Here is a 17,506-nt window from a genome sequence, read left to right on the forward strand (position 1 = left end):
ATTAAGCCATTAAGCTCCCACTGCCGTTGGGGTGGATTTCTATCCCCCTGCTGCTATGTACAACAGACACAACACATGGCCTTGGAGTTGTGAACACTGGCTGTAGCTGCACTTCACCTTCTTGTTGTATTGAAAAGAGCTGAGCCCAATACTGATTCCAGGTATTGCTGCTTCAATATTCGTAAATAATAGCCTTCATTTTTTACTCATTCTTCTTACCCACCCTTTATCCATATATTTGAGCTCGATGGGAACATGGCTTTGATTTATATTTGTACACAACTGGACTTACGCCCAATTATGATACTCCATTTGGGCTCAGACCCATTTATAAAAAAGAATAGTAGCAGGTGCAAATAATCACCAAATAAATTGTATGTTTAATGTCATTTGTTTTGTGTCCAACTTTTATCCCATGTGCTTTTGATGAAATAAACACTCTCCTGTAAGTTGCAAGCATCAAGTCTGAAAGGTCACATTTAGTCCTGACATAAATGGCTGCAAGATCCAGTGAGCTCCATAGAGTTTCACTGTATGTGCTAAAGTTGACTTTGGCCTGTGATCTTTACCCTGCATGCCAGAAAGACTGAATTATTTCCCCTAAGCCTCTAATATGTCATCAGTGTCATTTTCATGATCTGCAGTCTAAGAGACTGCTGAGCCATAGAGCTAGCCCTGGGCCTCTTTTTGTTACTGTGTGTACCTAGATTAAAAATCAAATGGTAACATATTTCAGTATCCATTAAGCAATTCTGAGGATTTTTTGTCTGACTGCTGTGGGAATATCTCTCTCTTCATATTTTAGAAGAATGTGTGCAGCTCTAAGTGCCTTCGCTTCAAAATCAAAAGATTAAAACTAGAGATATGTCTCCCACTTGGAAAAAAATACAATTTTTCTCTGTGAGCCTAGGTATGTAGGGCCAGGAATGGCAATCTGAATGTGGAATTGAATTCTGGATTGCAGCCTACCATGTTTTCTCAGATACCATTACTGTAACTGTAGCCTGTGAAAATGACACTCCCACTGCAGAAACCAAAAAGTCAAAATCAGTCATGTTGCTTTTTGATTTGTTTTTGCATGTACTATTTTTTTACATTTATGGAAGACTTCCATCAAAACAAATGTGGGCACCTTTACATCTTTTTAAAAAGAGAAATATAATTTGCTTGGAAGCCGCAGCTCTAAGGAGTCGCCCACAAGATAAACTGAAAATTTCTTCTTTTTCTCTTTTTCATCCTTTCTGGCTATTTAGGCATAGTCAAGGAAATAGTATGGTTCTTTGTAATTTGCTTTGTCAGTTAGGATACACAAAGCTTTTTCATACACAAACTCTGAAAGTCATCTTCTAAGAGCATCTGTCAGTTCCATTCACTATCTCTGACTCTCTAATATCAAAGAGGACTGTAGTAAATTGTTCCTTCTTCCATTGAAACCTGATATTGAAAGCCACAGGCATGTTAACAGATATTCATGTGCTGTTCCCCTAGAGGAAGAAAGGTGCAAAGCCACACTGGACCATGTAGGGCTTCTGTTGTAGTGTTTGTTGTGATATGTTGGTAGTCCTCCACAAGCAAGTTGTGAGGAAGTTCTTTGGGAAAAGATGGTTAACCAGAATAAAAATTTGGCTGATGGCAGTACAGGTATATTTTCCATTATATATATCAGCAATGAGTCTCATATCATCCAACACACAGAATAGCACAGGAGAAACAAAGCCTGCCTAAAGGAATTTGTGATTTAGGAAGACAAGAACTATGCAGCGGCTAAAACACAGAAAGAAAAACATAACCAGAAGTTGGCATCATAAAATAGAAGTGCAGATATTCTACTGTGGTTTTGATTTGGTAAATCTGTCAGTGTGGCTGCCCATATAATGCACCACCCATCTATCTCCAAGGGAGACTTTGGGGCAGCCAGATTGAAGATGTTTATTGCTATTAATAGAGTTCAGCCCACAGTGTAGGTACAGCAGGTGTGTGGTCAGCCTAGGGAACTGGACCTAAAGGATGCCAGAGCAGAGGTCTGGTAACTGATACCAAGCTGTTATTTTACCACTGGAGATCCAGGGCATTAATTTTCTCTGGTGGCATTGTTCAAATGCTATCTTCTGTGCTTATACACACAAGGTGGATTTTCATATTTCTTATGGAAAATGCCTTTTTCTGTATTCCTGCATGCTTTGCTTAACAGTGCAAGGGAACTTGAAGCCACCTTAGTGGGTGTACTTGGGAAATGTAATTAGATAGTAAATTAAGAACCCGTATATTATGTTGTGTGAATTTGCATTTGTGAAGCACAGTAGGAAAAGAATTCCAGCAGCTTCCATTTGTGGACAAATTAATGTAATTGTGGTGGTTTGGGGTTGCTCTAACAAGCTGAAGAGAATAGGAATAAATAAAGGTGACCCACCCTGCATATACAGAAATGATGTTTTTTTCTGCCAACATTCAATTTCCTCAACTTGGACAATGGAAAAAATAAAATACTGTGTAAGAAAAAAAAATACGCAGCTGAAAAAGAATGGCCCTTTACTGCCTGAATGACAATCAATCAGCATTCAATTATAATGTTAATTGAATTAAAGCAAGCTAGGAATTACTTAATTCTGTACATATATGCTCTGTCAAGTTACTTATTTAACAGTTGTTACTTGCTTGAGGGAAAAAAGGAAAATGTCCTCATAGGAGAGGTTTCTGAGATGCCAAAAATGAAATTAAATATTACTATTAGACACTATAGATAAACAAAAGAACAAAAATAGGATTCTTGATAGAGGAAAAATGGTAAATGTAGTTTTAGAAATTACGTGTTTCAGAATTTGGCACTGTTGTAAGTATAAAATAAAGTAGAGCTTCAGCCATTTTCTAGAGCACACTTGAGTGATGGCACAAGCCCTTTTCCTCCCCCAAAGCACCACAAGGAGGGAACTCTGTTAATGTTACTACAACACAAAACCATTTAAGCTTGAGGGCTGAAAATTCTTGCAGCTGTAGCAAAAAACAAAAGTAAAGTAAAGAGGTTGGGAAGGTTATCTGACTTACTTCTACCTGTATTAGGTACAACTGCTGAGGACACTCCCTGGTTGCTCCGCCTTCATAAGCACGAATTGATATCCATTGCAAGGGCCATATTTATTTGCATTTATATGCAAAGAAGAATACTGGCAACCAGACCTTGTAATTCGTGAAAATGAACAAGTCTCAAGACAGGCAAAATGTACTAATTTGTATAAAAACTAATTTTTATAATAAGCCAGGACCAATGAGAATTTTCAAAACTAATGTGAAGATCATCACTCATATTTTGCCTAAACAGTGACTATCTTGAAAAGAACAGCAATGTCAAGTTATTGCACTGCAGACAAGTAAACCTGCAAGCACCATTCTGGTCAATGAAAGCCAGGAAAGAAAGCTAGGGTCATCGCATCCAGCAAGAACATTTTTACTGTAAAGACCTTCTTCGGCATAATTAATGTCAGCATTGCAATGGAAGACATGGTGTTCATTTGATTATTACTGTCTCACCAGAGGACTCAAGAAAAGAGGGCAATACTTTTCCTATGAAGTACTGATGTTTTAGTTGGAGCTTTGCGGAATTGTTGTTAGCTTCATATTACTGAGTTAACCTCAAACAATATGATTATTTGAGGGAAAAGTCAGATCCCAGGGGACTCTTTCAATATGCTGTGACTGTAAGTGCACAGCGGGAGCGTATATTTTTTCTATTTATGTAATACAAAATAAAACCCAATGTGGAAGTAGTAGATACATGATCTTTTGAAGATCATTATTCTGTGTAAAATTCTTTGTTCAGCTGTGTTTTTTAAACTGGCTATCAGAGCAGTGCAGAGGGATTGCAATATAAAAAGCAGTAAAACTTAGTCTTTGTTCTGTAGGTCAGGCTAAATTCATTGTAGCAGCTACGAACAGATTGTTGACCGACTTCTTATTCATTTGCAAAGCAAACTGCACATTTCCCTAATAATCACAAGTGATTACGAGTTAAAAAGCAAACTGCTACTATTTTTTGGTACAAAACAATAGGAGATCAGCCAACGCTATGTATTTGTCTTAATCTGGAGAAATTACAAGAGGGCACAGATACAGTTGCACAGCTAAAAACAATTTCTTTTCCTATGTTTACAATTTTAGAAGCCTAAGACTTCTCTGTTTCCATTATGATCTTTTGCTTCCCTGGGAAGAAAAATCCTTAATCCTTTTAGGCAGTTTTGCCAGCCCATATCTGAGGACTGTTCCTGAAAGCAAAACATTGGTAAAATAAAAAGCATTTTTGACCAGTACATTCTATATAAAAACTTCAAATTTGTGTATTTTTGAAGCTTTTCTATACAACACGTAAGGACAGGAATTTATCCTGCTTAATTACAAGGGTAGGTCCAAAATCTACCATTTCAGAACAACCAACCAAACAAACAAAACACTGTAGTATTTCTCAAGAGAAATTCTGGCCTGTTCCTGAATTTGCCATTGACATTGCTAACAGCAAGTCATTAGCTGGGCTACACAGGTCAGAAACTCATTCTCCTCTTGAGAACTTTCAACCCTATGTACACTTTTATAACATCATGTTACTGCAGTGCAAGGGTGTCCTGCTCTGCCCTGCAGATAATCTTTGATCTTGAAATTTGGGCAAAATTGAAGTGACTCTCAAGGCTTTTTAATTTCTTATGAGATTATGTGCATTCCATGTTGAAAATAATTTGGTGAGTTGAGAGAAATGTGCAGAAATAGATCTGTGCTCCTGAGAAGTTAATTAGAATGATATGGGATCAAGGCTGGGATAATGAGTAGCATTTGTTATCCTTAGCAGTTCCATGAAGCTTCTTTGACTGCCCGCTACAGTTTTTCCAGGGAAGAAAGAAAGAAAGCCACTTGGTTGACCTCTGTGGTACCATCATTTCCTCCTTCATTTATCTCATGTGTTCTCCAGAGCATTCTTTTCTTCCCCAAAGACCTTTAACTCGTATCACAAGTAGAAGCCAGTGGAGAGGCCCACACTGTTCCTAAATGTCCCATCTGCAAGCATGCCATGCATTTAACTTCGAAGAATTAAACCTGAGATGCTATGAGTGATAGCGTTTCTTCAGTACTGCTGTGTGGTTAAAGGGTGTTTCACACATGAAACAATATTTTCATTAAAATATTTGGTGTTTATTATTTTACTCTTTAAAATACATGAGGAGAAAAGGATGTTTGCTTAGAAAGACTTTATGAAGATGCATGAGACACACCTGTGGTATATAAAAACAAGACCAGATTAATTTACCAATGTGACGCTCTTTGTTTTTAGGTATACAAAAAGAAAACTGAAGCTGCCAAGAAGGAATATCTGAAGCAGTTAGCTGCCTACAGAGCAAGCCTTGTATCCAAGGTAACGCACAGTATATAAACGTATACATGTATATAGCAACATATCACAAAGCATTTTCAGCATTTTTATTGTGCTGAGAGCACTGTAGTATTTAGTGCAAATAGCCTTGTTTGTTATGACCTTAAAATTAGGACATCTCTTCTCAGTGCAAAAGCTCAATAAAATCAATAATCTCTCCATGAACAGATACTCTTTCCCTTTTGCTCATAGTGACAGCACTCCTCCAGTCTGGGAGTATCATTGCAGTCAGAGGAAGGAAATCCCAGTAAAAAGACCATGCCATTGTCTTATTCGGCGTGCCAAGTAAACCACAAATGTGTCATGCAGGCAGTCATCATTCTACCTATGAGGGAAAAACCACATCATACACAAAAAACCTTTTTTTGTTTGTTTTTCTTTAATAATTGTTTTTTTGTTTTGTTTTGTTTTCTGATCACAGTACCCAAAAAGTCAAGCTCAGTTCACATAGAAACTTTTTATATGAAACTGAATTTCTGTTTTATATCTGGGAAGACATTTACATGAGCACAGCATAGGTCTCCATAAGGCTCTTGCATTGAAACACCTGTATATCCCCAGCACACATTAGCAGCACATTTTTATATTACAGAATCACAGAATGGCTTGGGTTGGAAGAGACCTTAAGAATCATCTGGCTCCAACCCCCTGCCATGGAAAGGGCTGCCCCCCACCAGCTCAGTTGCCAAAGGACCCATATACCATGGCCTTGAACTGCTGCAGGGATGTGACATCCACAGCTTCTCTGGTCAGCCTGTGCCATGGCCTCACCACCCTTGATGTACAGACATATACATATGCAAACATTCTTGGCACCCATTATTTTATAAAAGACTGTTTATAACGTGGAATAAACTTTAACATATGCAGTATGGCAATGTGAAAAAACAGTTGAGCAACTTCAGAAACACAGAAGTCAGATTGAAAACAAATATGGATTTACCTTTTTCCTTCATAAATAAACTTGATTTTAGACTTACAGATGACATTATGAAGGACTGGCATACATGACATGAGTAGAACTTTTTGTTAGCTTTAAATGTCTAGAGAGGTTAGTGTTGCACTCTGCTTCTCTGTTTATTACCTGAACTTTAGCACATTTCCAGTGAAAAGCCCATACAGTTATCCATGCAAAGAGCTTTTGTGTATATTTCGATGTTATCTTAGTATTTGCTAAGGGTTTGTGCTGAATTTAAATGTCTAAAATATGGGTGGTATGCCATTCATTTTTAAAATATATATCTTAAACACTTAAATTTCGTAGCTACCACCACAAATGCAATTGCATTAGTTAAAGGCATGTACTGGATACCTATAATTTTTTGGGGGGGCTGTATGGTTCTAGAAATACTCATTGTCCTCACATTGGACATTTGAAAGTTCCTACTTATTGGCAAAAGACAGCTCTAAAAAGCTCAAAATATTCCAGAAGATTTTGAAGATATGCATGAAGCATTTGTAGAAATAACATGCAAGCCATTATTCATTACATCAAGGTCTGTTGGTATAAAACTGTATGTAGCTTGACTTTGAAAAGGTAAATATAGAAAAACTTAGATTTTTGTTTTCTATTATTTGTGTGTGTGTGTGTGGGGGGGGGGGGGGGGAATTGTGGCATTTTCTGAGGTTTTTCTTAGGGAAAAAAAAAATAAAGATTGCTGATCTGTTCAGTGCATGAAGCCATTTGTGCATATGTTTAAATTTGTTGTTAGTCAGAAAAGCACTGAAGCATTTTCTTAACTTTTAAGCAATTATTTAAATCCTGCCCATAATGTAATGTTTTCCTCTAGTGTGGAAAGTATCAAAATGTAAACTTAATGAAGCTGAGTACTAATTGCTTTCTCTCATGAACACGCTCAATGAATCCAGCAGAGCTGCCATGTAACTAAAGCAACTCCATTTTGGAATATGGTTGTAAAATACTCAGATGTAATATTATATCCGTATATTCTAAATTATCATTATTAAATATTTATACGGTACCAGAAGAGTTTTAGTTTTTAAAATATGCATATAAGCATGAAGAAATAGATATAATATATTATTAAGATTGTTTGGAGTCCATCTGCTCTTTTTTATCTGTTACATTATCATCCATAAAAGCTATTCTTAGAGAATATTATTAATATTACAAGGCCTCAATCTCAAAAGTTAAGACACACCAGAAGTAATACACCTTCTCCAAAAATGCTCTAATAGAATATTAATGATTTGCTCACATAGCTTGTTTTATGTGCTGTACCTTGCTCTTTGGGTCACTGTTCATAGGCTTACATAGAGTCATAGAATCATAAAATCACAAAGGTTGGAAAAGACCTCCAAGGTCATTCAGTCCAACTGTCCACCTATCACCAGTATTTCCTGAGAAACCATGTAAATGTTTTTATACAAAGGCGTTCCCTCTGGGAGTCCCTGTGTTGTATTTACTGCATATTATCATAGAGTCATAGAATCACAGAATCACAAGGTTGGAAAGGACCTACAAGATCATCTGGTCCAACCATTCTCCCATCACCATTGCTACTAGAAGCCACTAACCCATATCTCGTAGCTCTTCATCCAGACGCCTCTTGAACACTGCCAGGGATGGCAGCTCCATCACCAACCTGGGCAGCCATTCTATTCCCTGACCACTCTCTGAGAGAAAAAGTTCCTTCTTATGTCTAGTCTAAACTTCTTCTTGTACAAATTGCTTAACCCTTACTGGTACATATTGCTTAACCTTGCTTCTTTAGAAGAATTTCTGTTCCTCTCTCCAGCCACATTTCAATATTTAAAAAAATAAATCAATTAAAAAAGTGATTTAGCTTTCTCAGTAATTTTCTGGAGCTTGAAATTTATATTGTCCATATTCTCAAGCACAGCTAAAACACTGTGAAATCAAATTTTGAGTCATTGCTAGTGTCCTGATTGGGACATCTAAAACTTCATTTTTCATGGTATGCAAGCAATATGACACTTGTGTTCAGAGTTCCAGTGACTTCAGAGTCAGCTGGCTGGCAGTTATGGGATATTAAACGATGCTTCACAGTATATCTGTTTCATATTCAGATGATAGGAGTTACCCATCTATCAAACTTTCTTCGTTGTCCCTCACAGAGGGCTCTGCCTATGTGGAGCATTAGGTACATTCAAGTATCCTGTCCCTGCCTCTGGCTCAGCATGTGCCTCACATTGCCCAAAGCAGTAGCTCTACAATTTGCTATCTTTTGAGCTCTGATTCTGCCACTTTTTTTCTCATCAATTAATGCCAGTTTTTGAGAACCAGTGAGTAGAGGATTGGTATATGTGTGTGCATTTTTCTGCATTTATTTGCCAGATCACTTCTTCCTGAAAAGTGAAAGAACAGGTATAAGCCATGCTGAAGTTGAATTCACTGCACCCATATCAGCTGTCTGAGCTGCTAGAACATTCGGAATAGGTGTTTGTAGAGAAATGGGGTAAACATTTTGCCAGGAGATTTCTGAGCCTCTGAGTGATAGGAGAATAATGAAATTCAGTAATGAAATTCAGTGACATTGTTTTCTGTCCTGGGCCCTAAGGTGAAAGTGGGATATTGGCTGTGTTCTTTGATGCAGCCATAACTGAAAACAATGGAAGTATCTCCACCAACTTCAAAGTAAGAGTGCCAGTCCTTCTCTAATACATTTTGAAACACTTTAGTGATGTCTTTATAAAATAGAGCCATCACCCAGTAAAAAAAAAAAAAAAAAAAAAAAAAAAAAAAAAAAAAAAAAACCACAAACCAAAAACAGATACAATTGTGAAAATATGTCAGCTAAGCATTAATTTACACTGAATTAATCAGTGTATTTCCTGTATTTTTCTCCTGTTTTATAGAGACTTTAATTAATGAGTCTGTAGTTGAGATTGTTCATGTGAGGAGGAATTGATATGTAAAGTTAAAATTACATTACAAAGCATTATATCTTCTGCTATGCAGATTGCCATATTGCGTATAGTACTGACTAAGCCTTTGCATTGTAAACGAGTGTCTTTATATTTGCCCTTAGTTGCAACTTTTAGTACTATTCAGGTCCAGAAATGCAGTCTCTGGTATCTGGCAATTTGTACAGCATTACATAAAATGCTGTGAATTGCAATTTTACTTTTTCATAAAACAAGCACTTTTTCTGGCTAAACCAGCCTTTTTTCTGGCTGACATTAGAGTTTTTGCTGCATCTTTCAACTATATATATTTAATACAAATATATACAAGTATATGCTAAATATGTTTCTATGTTACATGCATACATCTATGTACATTTATTAAAAATATAGGCATCATATGTATATAATATGTGTAATACATATGTTGAATGTAGTAGCAGAACTTAAACAATTTAAATAATACAAATATGCTTTCCCTGTTTAGTTCTCTCTGGCTAAATGAATTTTTTAATTCTTTACTGTACAGTGGCACCGTTTAATGCAGACACATTTTAGCAGCAAGGAGAATGTTGTTCAAATTCCAAATAGCCAAGCCTGTTTCAAAAGTGTCAAAGCAGTATCCTCACATGACATTGCAACAAACAGTGTTACGTTTTTCATTCTTGTGGACAGCGCAAATCCTTTGGACGTGTAATATTTCTCCTTGAAGTATATCACTAGCTTAGCTTTCCTAGCTCACCACTTTGCAAATACTTTTCATTTAATAATAATAATAATAATAAAGGTAGTATCTAACAAGACTGGCATTGCCATAATGTCTTTAGCACAGCATTTTGTAAGTAGAGATTTTCCAAGCACCCAAAATGTCAGTGTTACATCTGTAGCGTTTAGAACAATCAATCATTGCAGCAATCTTTCCAGGAATGTGGTAGATTCCCCACAGTTGGAGGTTTTCAAGCTGCAGCTGCACAAGGTTCTAGATAATCTCATCTGGGCTCCCTCTCTTCTTGAATGCTTGGAGCCTATGATCTTTTGAGATCCCTTCAACTTGAGTTGATCCTTAATTCTTTGATTCTGTGATTGAACATCTAAAGAAGTTCTTACAAGAACTGGGGCTGTGCAGCCTGAGAGGGAGAAGGCCATGAGGTGACCTGATAGCTGCGTTATGGTACCCAAAGGGGAGCTAGAGGAAAGAAAGAGACAGGCTTTATATAAGGATGATAGAACAAGAGGAAACATTAGATTTAGGTTAGATGCGAGGAAAATGTCTTTTCAAGGGAGAGTGGTGAGGCACTGGCACAGGTTGCCCCGAGATGTGGTGGATGTCACAACTTTCAAGGCAAGGCTGGATCAGGCCCTAGGCAACTGATCTAGCTGTGGTGTTCCTGTTCATTTCAGAGGTGTTGGAGTAGATGGCTTTCAGGCGTGCCTTCCAACTCTAAGGATTTTACAGTTCTATGAATAATTCTATGAAAATGGAGACCGTGATCAGAAAAAAAAAAAAAAAAAAAAAAAAAAAAAAGGAAAACCAACCCCAACCAGTGAATTTGATGGTGTTAATTTCCTGTTTCATGTGTATGTGGTGAGAGCTCTTGCCACAAAAGACAAAAAGGCAAAATATGTCAGCCCTCCCAGACTGTGTTCCACCCCACTCCTAATTAAATGTGAATGTGTAGGTGTTCTCCCTCCGTGATTTATTTTCTGTGGCCCAATTAGTCTCAAATTCTTTTGTGCATAGAGAACAAGCTTCAGATGTAGGGGAGCACAATATCCCAGCTCTCTCCTCATTGAAATAAGCAGCTGCCAGGGTCTTGGACATTTCTTTTGGAAATACAGTACTGAATATCTCTTGACAGAATAGAGGAGTGACCTGTTGTGTCTGCTGGCCAAGGCTTTAATCAGCTGGCTATTGTGTACAAGAAGAGCAGCAACCTTTCTGTTGCTGGCAAGGGCAGCTGCTTTCTGCTTTCTGAGACCACAGATTCCTGTATTTTATCTAGCCCCAGTACATACAGATGTTCTGGAATTTTGGAAAACAGTTGAGGTTGTTCACAGTGAAATCAACATGGAAAGAATAAATAAAAGACATGGCTGTGTTTGATGAGTGGGCTTTGTTTTGTTTTTGTTTGTAGCTATTAAAGTGCTGCAAGGTAACTGGCAATGCTTCCATTAAAACAAAACAGAAAAAAAGCAGAACAATGACATGCATCTACAGCTTTTTCTTTTGTCCATTAGAGTCTCTCACTGGGAACACTGTGATGCAGGGCCATTAGGGGAAAAGCTTCATGTTGCTGTGATACTTTCACCATTTCTGGAGTTATTATGATATAACCAGAAATTTTCAAGGAATCATAAATTAAATCATGTATATGCATGTATGTGAAGTATTGGAATATATGGTAAGCAAAATATTTATCAATAAAACAATTGTCTAATTTGATAATAACACAAATTAAACCAACTTCTTGTCTAGGAAAGAAACCAACTATCTACCACAGCTGGAAAAGAAGAACAAAGTATATTATAAGATAATGCCATAAAATGTACTTGAGAGAGTAAATCATGTGAATCTTTACATTCAGCATTGCAAAAACCCAGCAATGCTTTTGGATCATTTCAGCCCCAAATGGCAGAAATTTCTTGAGCCTTTGAGAAACCGTGTGTTGATCTTGGGAGCAATTGTTTTTGTTTTTAAAGTGAGTTAATAAAAGTAGGTTTCACTACTTGCCTAGTGCTTCCATTTTGGGAATTAAAACATTTGTATCAAATTAAAGTTGCATATCCTTTATCACATGTATCCAGGTTACATTCATAAAACATCCATTTTTACTTACATACTCTGAATGAATCCATGACAATCCCCTGCAGATGATGACAAAATATATATTTAGATTTGAAGATGTTCTTCTGCACCAACTCAGCTAATTATAGATGACAACTCATGGCTTACTCTTTTGTTCTGAAACATCAAGAATGTGTCAAAAGCTTCTGAACTCTCCAGAGTCACCAGTATTATTGCAATAGGTGACTGGAATTAACAAAATATGAAACATCATTTTCTAAGAGCCTCTTGTGACTTAAGTAGGAAAGCAGCTGTATTATAAATATGCATGTGAATTCTCTGCCAGAGTGAATAGAGTTAAGTGAAAGGGACCTCTGAAGTAGTGAAAGAGCTAAGCAGGAAGGAGGGAGCAGTGCCAGGGATAAGTCATTCCATCATAAACAGCTTCACAGTGGTATTAATCAAATGGCTGAGCCCATGCAGGTTAAAAGAAAGGATTCTTCTCAAGGACAGGCTTAGGGTTGGAGGTGACCTAAAATGTCAAAAACATTAAAAGCAGACAGAATTGTGTGAACACAGAAAAGCTGAGAATAAACAATTCAAGATGTTCCTTCCACCAAAGAGACAGCAAAGACAACAGATGCAAAGTTAAGCTTAGGTAAGCTTTGTAGAAGCTGCATAAATATTCAGCCAGTTTCCTTCTATCTACCTCTTTAGCGTCATGGTACTCATTTAAAGCTGAGTCAGGCCTGCCTAGGTGATCACAGCTTATCTAGCCTGGACCTTGCTGGTATCAGCTGTCACAGTCACTGCTGTTACCTGAATGGTTCATTCTGGTCACAGAGTCCAAAAATTGTTGAATTTCTCTGCATGGCTTAAGAATGGACACTAGTCACTTGATGTGTTCGTGGCACTCTCATGTAGAGGGATAGTATGTCAGCAGCATTGGTTCACGGCATGTATTCATTTAAAACCTGAATCAAGTTAAATCTTTTCCAACATTTGCAACACTCATAAGGTACATGTATGTTGTTGTATTGTTGTCCTGTGTAGAGGGGATGCCAAACCCAAAGCACCTGTTTCTCATTTAAAATAAAACCATGTTACACCATTTTCACTATGTAAAAACATCTTCTGAGATTGGAATAAGTTATGTTTGCTGACAAAGACAGCTACTGACATTGGTAGAAAGTTTGTACTAGCCATATTGACCATAAGGCTCATGTCTTTGCCCTTGAAGAGGCCTTTCAGCATATGTTTAAAGGACACCATAGACATTCTGTAGTACCGGGAATGTTTACTGAGTGTGTACCAGCTCTGCAATCTTATGCATATTTTAATATAGAAGGGAGCTTAATTGCTGATGCTAATAAAGAAAGGGGCTTTTTTATGTTTTGTATGCAAACTGCTGAAATCATATTTCTCCAGCTTTGATAATTTGATTCTTTACCTGTTTCTGTGAAACCAGTTGAATAAGAAAAGAACATTTTTCAGTGTTGTTTATTTGTGACAATACTGACTTCTTGATTTTGTATCTCAATAGTATCAGCTGAGCACTGCTTGCTGGAATGAAATTTTTTCTTTAATTCCCATTTTTTATGTTATTACTTGTTAGATTAGAGTAAAAATGCTGAATATGTGTACATAAACTAATGATGTTCATATATATATATATATATACATACATATGTTTTCTTATATATGACCCTATTTCCTAGCAACTTTCCTATCAGTGACTTCATTAATGTATTGAAAAGGCAAAATAACATGAGTAGCCACTCGTAGTTTCCAGATGTACTGCTGCATAAAAGTCGGTAGTAAACAGTACTCATCATCTGAGTATTAATCTCAGCCTCTGTTAGCCAGGTATTTTGTGGCTTTCGTAAAAAATGAGGATCCAGACAATAATAATATGGTAACAGTGTTGGGCTCTGATCCATATTCCATTAAACTTAATAGGAGATTTTCCATTACTTTACATACTCTAAGGAAAAGGCCTTTAAAATACTGCTATCTTAAAACATGTCCTAACTTTTCTTTCAGTCACATGGAGGTTGTCTCTGTTCCAACAAAAGTGGGAATAGAAGAGCCAAAAGGTAGCCACACATTAGAGAATCAAGGCCCATCTGTAAGTCTCAACTACTGTTTTGCTACCCAGAAATGTAGCTGATGGTTTAAAGCACAACCATAGACTTTTCAAAGTGGAAGTAAAACAACGTCCCAAAGGAAACAATGGAGTTTCCAGGCTAGCGTCACTAGGCTGTTGCTGTTTCTTTGATACATCAGGCTGAACATGATGCCTGTGTCAAAAGTTATTTCTCATTTTCAGGAATGAACTGGAAATTTGAGGGTGAAGCATTCAGTGTAGTTTTGCTTCAAGAAACTTCTGCCCTGTTCCTTAATTCAGCCTATGATTAGGACCGTGAGTCCCATCACTGTTCTCTTTAAGAAAGAACAGCACAACTGAATGAGCAATATTTAACCCCTTAACCAAATTCAACTCTTAAATTTGGTAGGTATAAACATGGAATTTTGACACACAATAGAGGAGTAGAAAGTGGATGGAAAAGTTTGCTTTGCCCTAGAATTAGAAGGAAGGGTGCAATTTTGGTCAAAACTTTGGGATAGAACTTTGCCCTTTTTGTTATATAGTCAACACTCAGGACTTCTGTGACTAAGATAATTCATCTGTATCATCTCACACTTCTTTGAAATTATTATCCAAGTAGAATTATTTTAAAGGCTGAAGATCACTCACCAAGGCTTTCCATAAATTGTTTGCCAGTGTTTTTAATTAATATAATTAAATTAGTTACTGTGAGATATACAGCAGTGTTTCTGTTGTTTCCTTCCTTTTCCTATTTCTCTTCAGTTCCCTTTCCGATGGGCTTTCAAAATGTTCTTCCATCTTTTTCTTTGGATTTCAATAAAAGGATAGATTGGACTCAAGAACATGTAGAAGCCACTCAAAGAGTGTAAAGGACTGTCAAGAAAAGTTAGTTTGTGGTTCTGGAGTATAGTCATTAATGTATGTGTATCTCTTCCGACCATTAACTAAATATAATATTCTGTCACCCTCTAGTGGTGGGTCTACAAAAAGTAATTCTGATGGTAGTGATAAAAGAGTTTTTCATTATGTGTCCAAAAGAAGACATTGTCAGAGGTAGGAAATATTAGACTTCATTACTTGACGTCCTGGGTGGATTGATTAGTAACTACGTGTATCTATAAATAAATGTATCTAGCAACATAATTAAATAAGCAAATTGTCTATGTTGTCTTTAAGCAAAGCTTTTAAAAATGATTCCCCAGCTCTTCCTCTGGATAAGGCAAGATCAAATGAACTGAATATCAGCCTGCAAAGTTAGGGAACATGGCTGTGTATTTGAAGCCCTTACTGGCTTCTTTCATTCCCTCTTTCTTACTTCCTATCATTGCCCATAATAAAAGCACTGCCCTTGACTAAGACTGTATTGATGCTGTATTGAACAGATGCAATGCCTATTCAAACCTATAAAAGCAGTAATTATGCCTGAAATAGTAGTGTAGCTTATGTATCATAAATTTCCTCTTGATGTATTTGATGGCAAAGCAATATAACAAAACCAAACATTTTTGACAGTGCCTATACCATTAGCTACAGCTGTACAAAATCTGAGGTTTCTGACCCAGCCTTAGAAAAGCTGAAAAATAGCTAATAATGGGTTCATTTATCAAGATTCCCAGTTACTGATAATATTGATGTGCTTCAGACTAACATTGGACAATTTGGAATCAGATCATAGATGATTTCAAGCAACCTAAGTAAAAGCAAAATACTTGATCTGAAACTAAAGTGCTGTGCTGCTCACTGGATCAGAACATAGTGAAATGCACACAAAGCTAACTGAAGCTTGAGACAACTGGAACTGCCCCTCTGATCACTTTGCAGATACTTTTCTCAGAGGTAAAGCAAGTATTATTCATCTCTGGCCCGAGATTATACAATTCCTCTTAACGTAATTTGGGATTTCAATTATTATGCTATACTAAGTATCCAATTCCCCTGTAATTTTATCAGTATGGGTCATGTATTCACCACTTATGTGTGAACTCAGTATTACCCAGTAATTAAATTGGCTCACTGTCTCTTTGTTGAAAGAGGTGTGTGGCAGCATCTTTGTATTCACAAGTGAAATGTAGGTACATATAGTGCATATCAGTGTGTCACAAAGAGTGCTGCTAAGGCTTTTTGATACCTCATCACCAGGAGGAACTGTTTAACTAAGCTGACCTGAGGAACTGCAGGAGAAGTTGCCCCTGCTCAGAGCCTTCCAGCTACACCGTGGGAAGGCAGAGTGTTTTCACGAGGGAGCGATGCACTCAGTAAAGCTTCAATTTGCTCAAGAAAAACCACAGTACGGACCTCCTGTAATATGCAAAGAGCCCACCACACTAAAGGGGAAGGTCCTGACCACACCTCTGGTTAACTAACTTCTGGAAGCTCTCAAGTTTTGACAAACCTGCCAGTCTCTGTCCCCACACTTAAAAGATCATCTTACGAATATAAGTGGGAAGAGGAGGGTGGGAAAAATACTTTTCATATCATCGTGAACATTAGTCTAGTGTTTTAGGACTAGTACAGCAACAACAAGAAAAGGCCAATTGTGTACCAGTTTTCAAGTTTTACATTTTACTATCTGTATTTTTTTAATGTCTGCACCTCAGTACTGTGAAAATTCATATAATACCACAGATGTGTACACTCACATGTGATCAGAGCCAGGCAGATCCACAGAGGCAAAGATTTGCTTTTGTTAAGTGTATAAATTTAATTTTCCATAGATTGATGGAGAAAATAAATGTGTTTTTTTGCTCATGGAACTGCAGTTTTACATAGGAAAAATGAGGTTATCTTTTTCATCTTTATCATCACATGTAATGAGCCAGCCTCAGCAACATGCATGTAGGTGTATTGTTGGTGGTGCTACATCCTTCAGAAAAAAAAAAATACAAATAGCCTTTTTTCAACTGCACTGACCCTGGAATGCTGAGAGTAACGTGAAACTTACTCTGACTTGTAAACTGAGCAAACATGACATGGAGGTCACCTAATAAGGGCATATGTGCATCTCTCAGCCCTTGTTTTGACAAAGTGACTTCTTTCTCCAAAGGGACATTTCTGCCATTTTTTTTCCCAGCATGTTTCAACTTTCACTGGCTCTTAATCCCAGTACGCTTAACTGCAAATTATGGTTCTCACCATAAGCACACAGGAGCTAATTCTTAAGTTTTCTCATCATTTATTTGAACACACTGAGTTAGCACTGAGAAGATGTAAGAAAATTAGAGTATAGATGACAACAAATTGAGAGCAAATCAGACATAACAAGTTGCATATATTCAAAATAAAGAGTATTATTAAAATGCACACCCATTAATGG

At 37.1% G+C, this 17,506-nt stretch overlaps 1 protein-coding gene across 3 annotated transcripts in view; it reads left to right on the plus strand.

Moving 5' to 3' along the window:
• Positions 1–17,506, plus strand: part of TOX (thymocyte selection associated high mobility group box) — a 226,659-nt gene that overhangs the window by 195,734 nt on the left and 13,419 nt on the right. For all 3 annotated transcript variants that reach the window (XM_072328671.1, XM_072328673.1, XM_072328672.1), the window contains one exon: positions 5,312–5,392. In XM_072328671.1, coding sequence (XP_072184772.1) covers positions 5,312–5,392 — 81 coding nt within the window. The remainder of the gene's footprint in view (positions 1–5,311; positions 5,393–17,506) is intronic.

The sequence above is a fragment of the Excalfactoria chinensis genome, chromosome 2, assembly GCF_039878825.1.
Source record: "Excalfactoria chinensis isolate bCotChi1 chromosome 2, bCotChi1.hap2, whole genome shotgun sequence".
Classification (NCBI taxonomy): Eukaryota; Metazoa; Chordata; class Aves; order Galliformes; family Phasianidae; genus Excalfactoria; species Excalfactoria chinensis.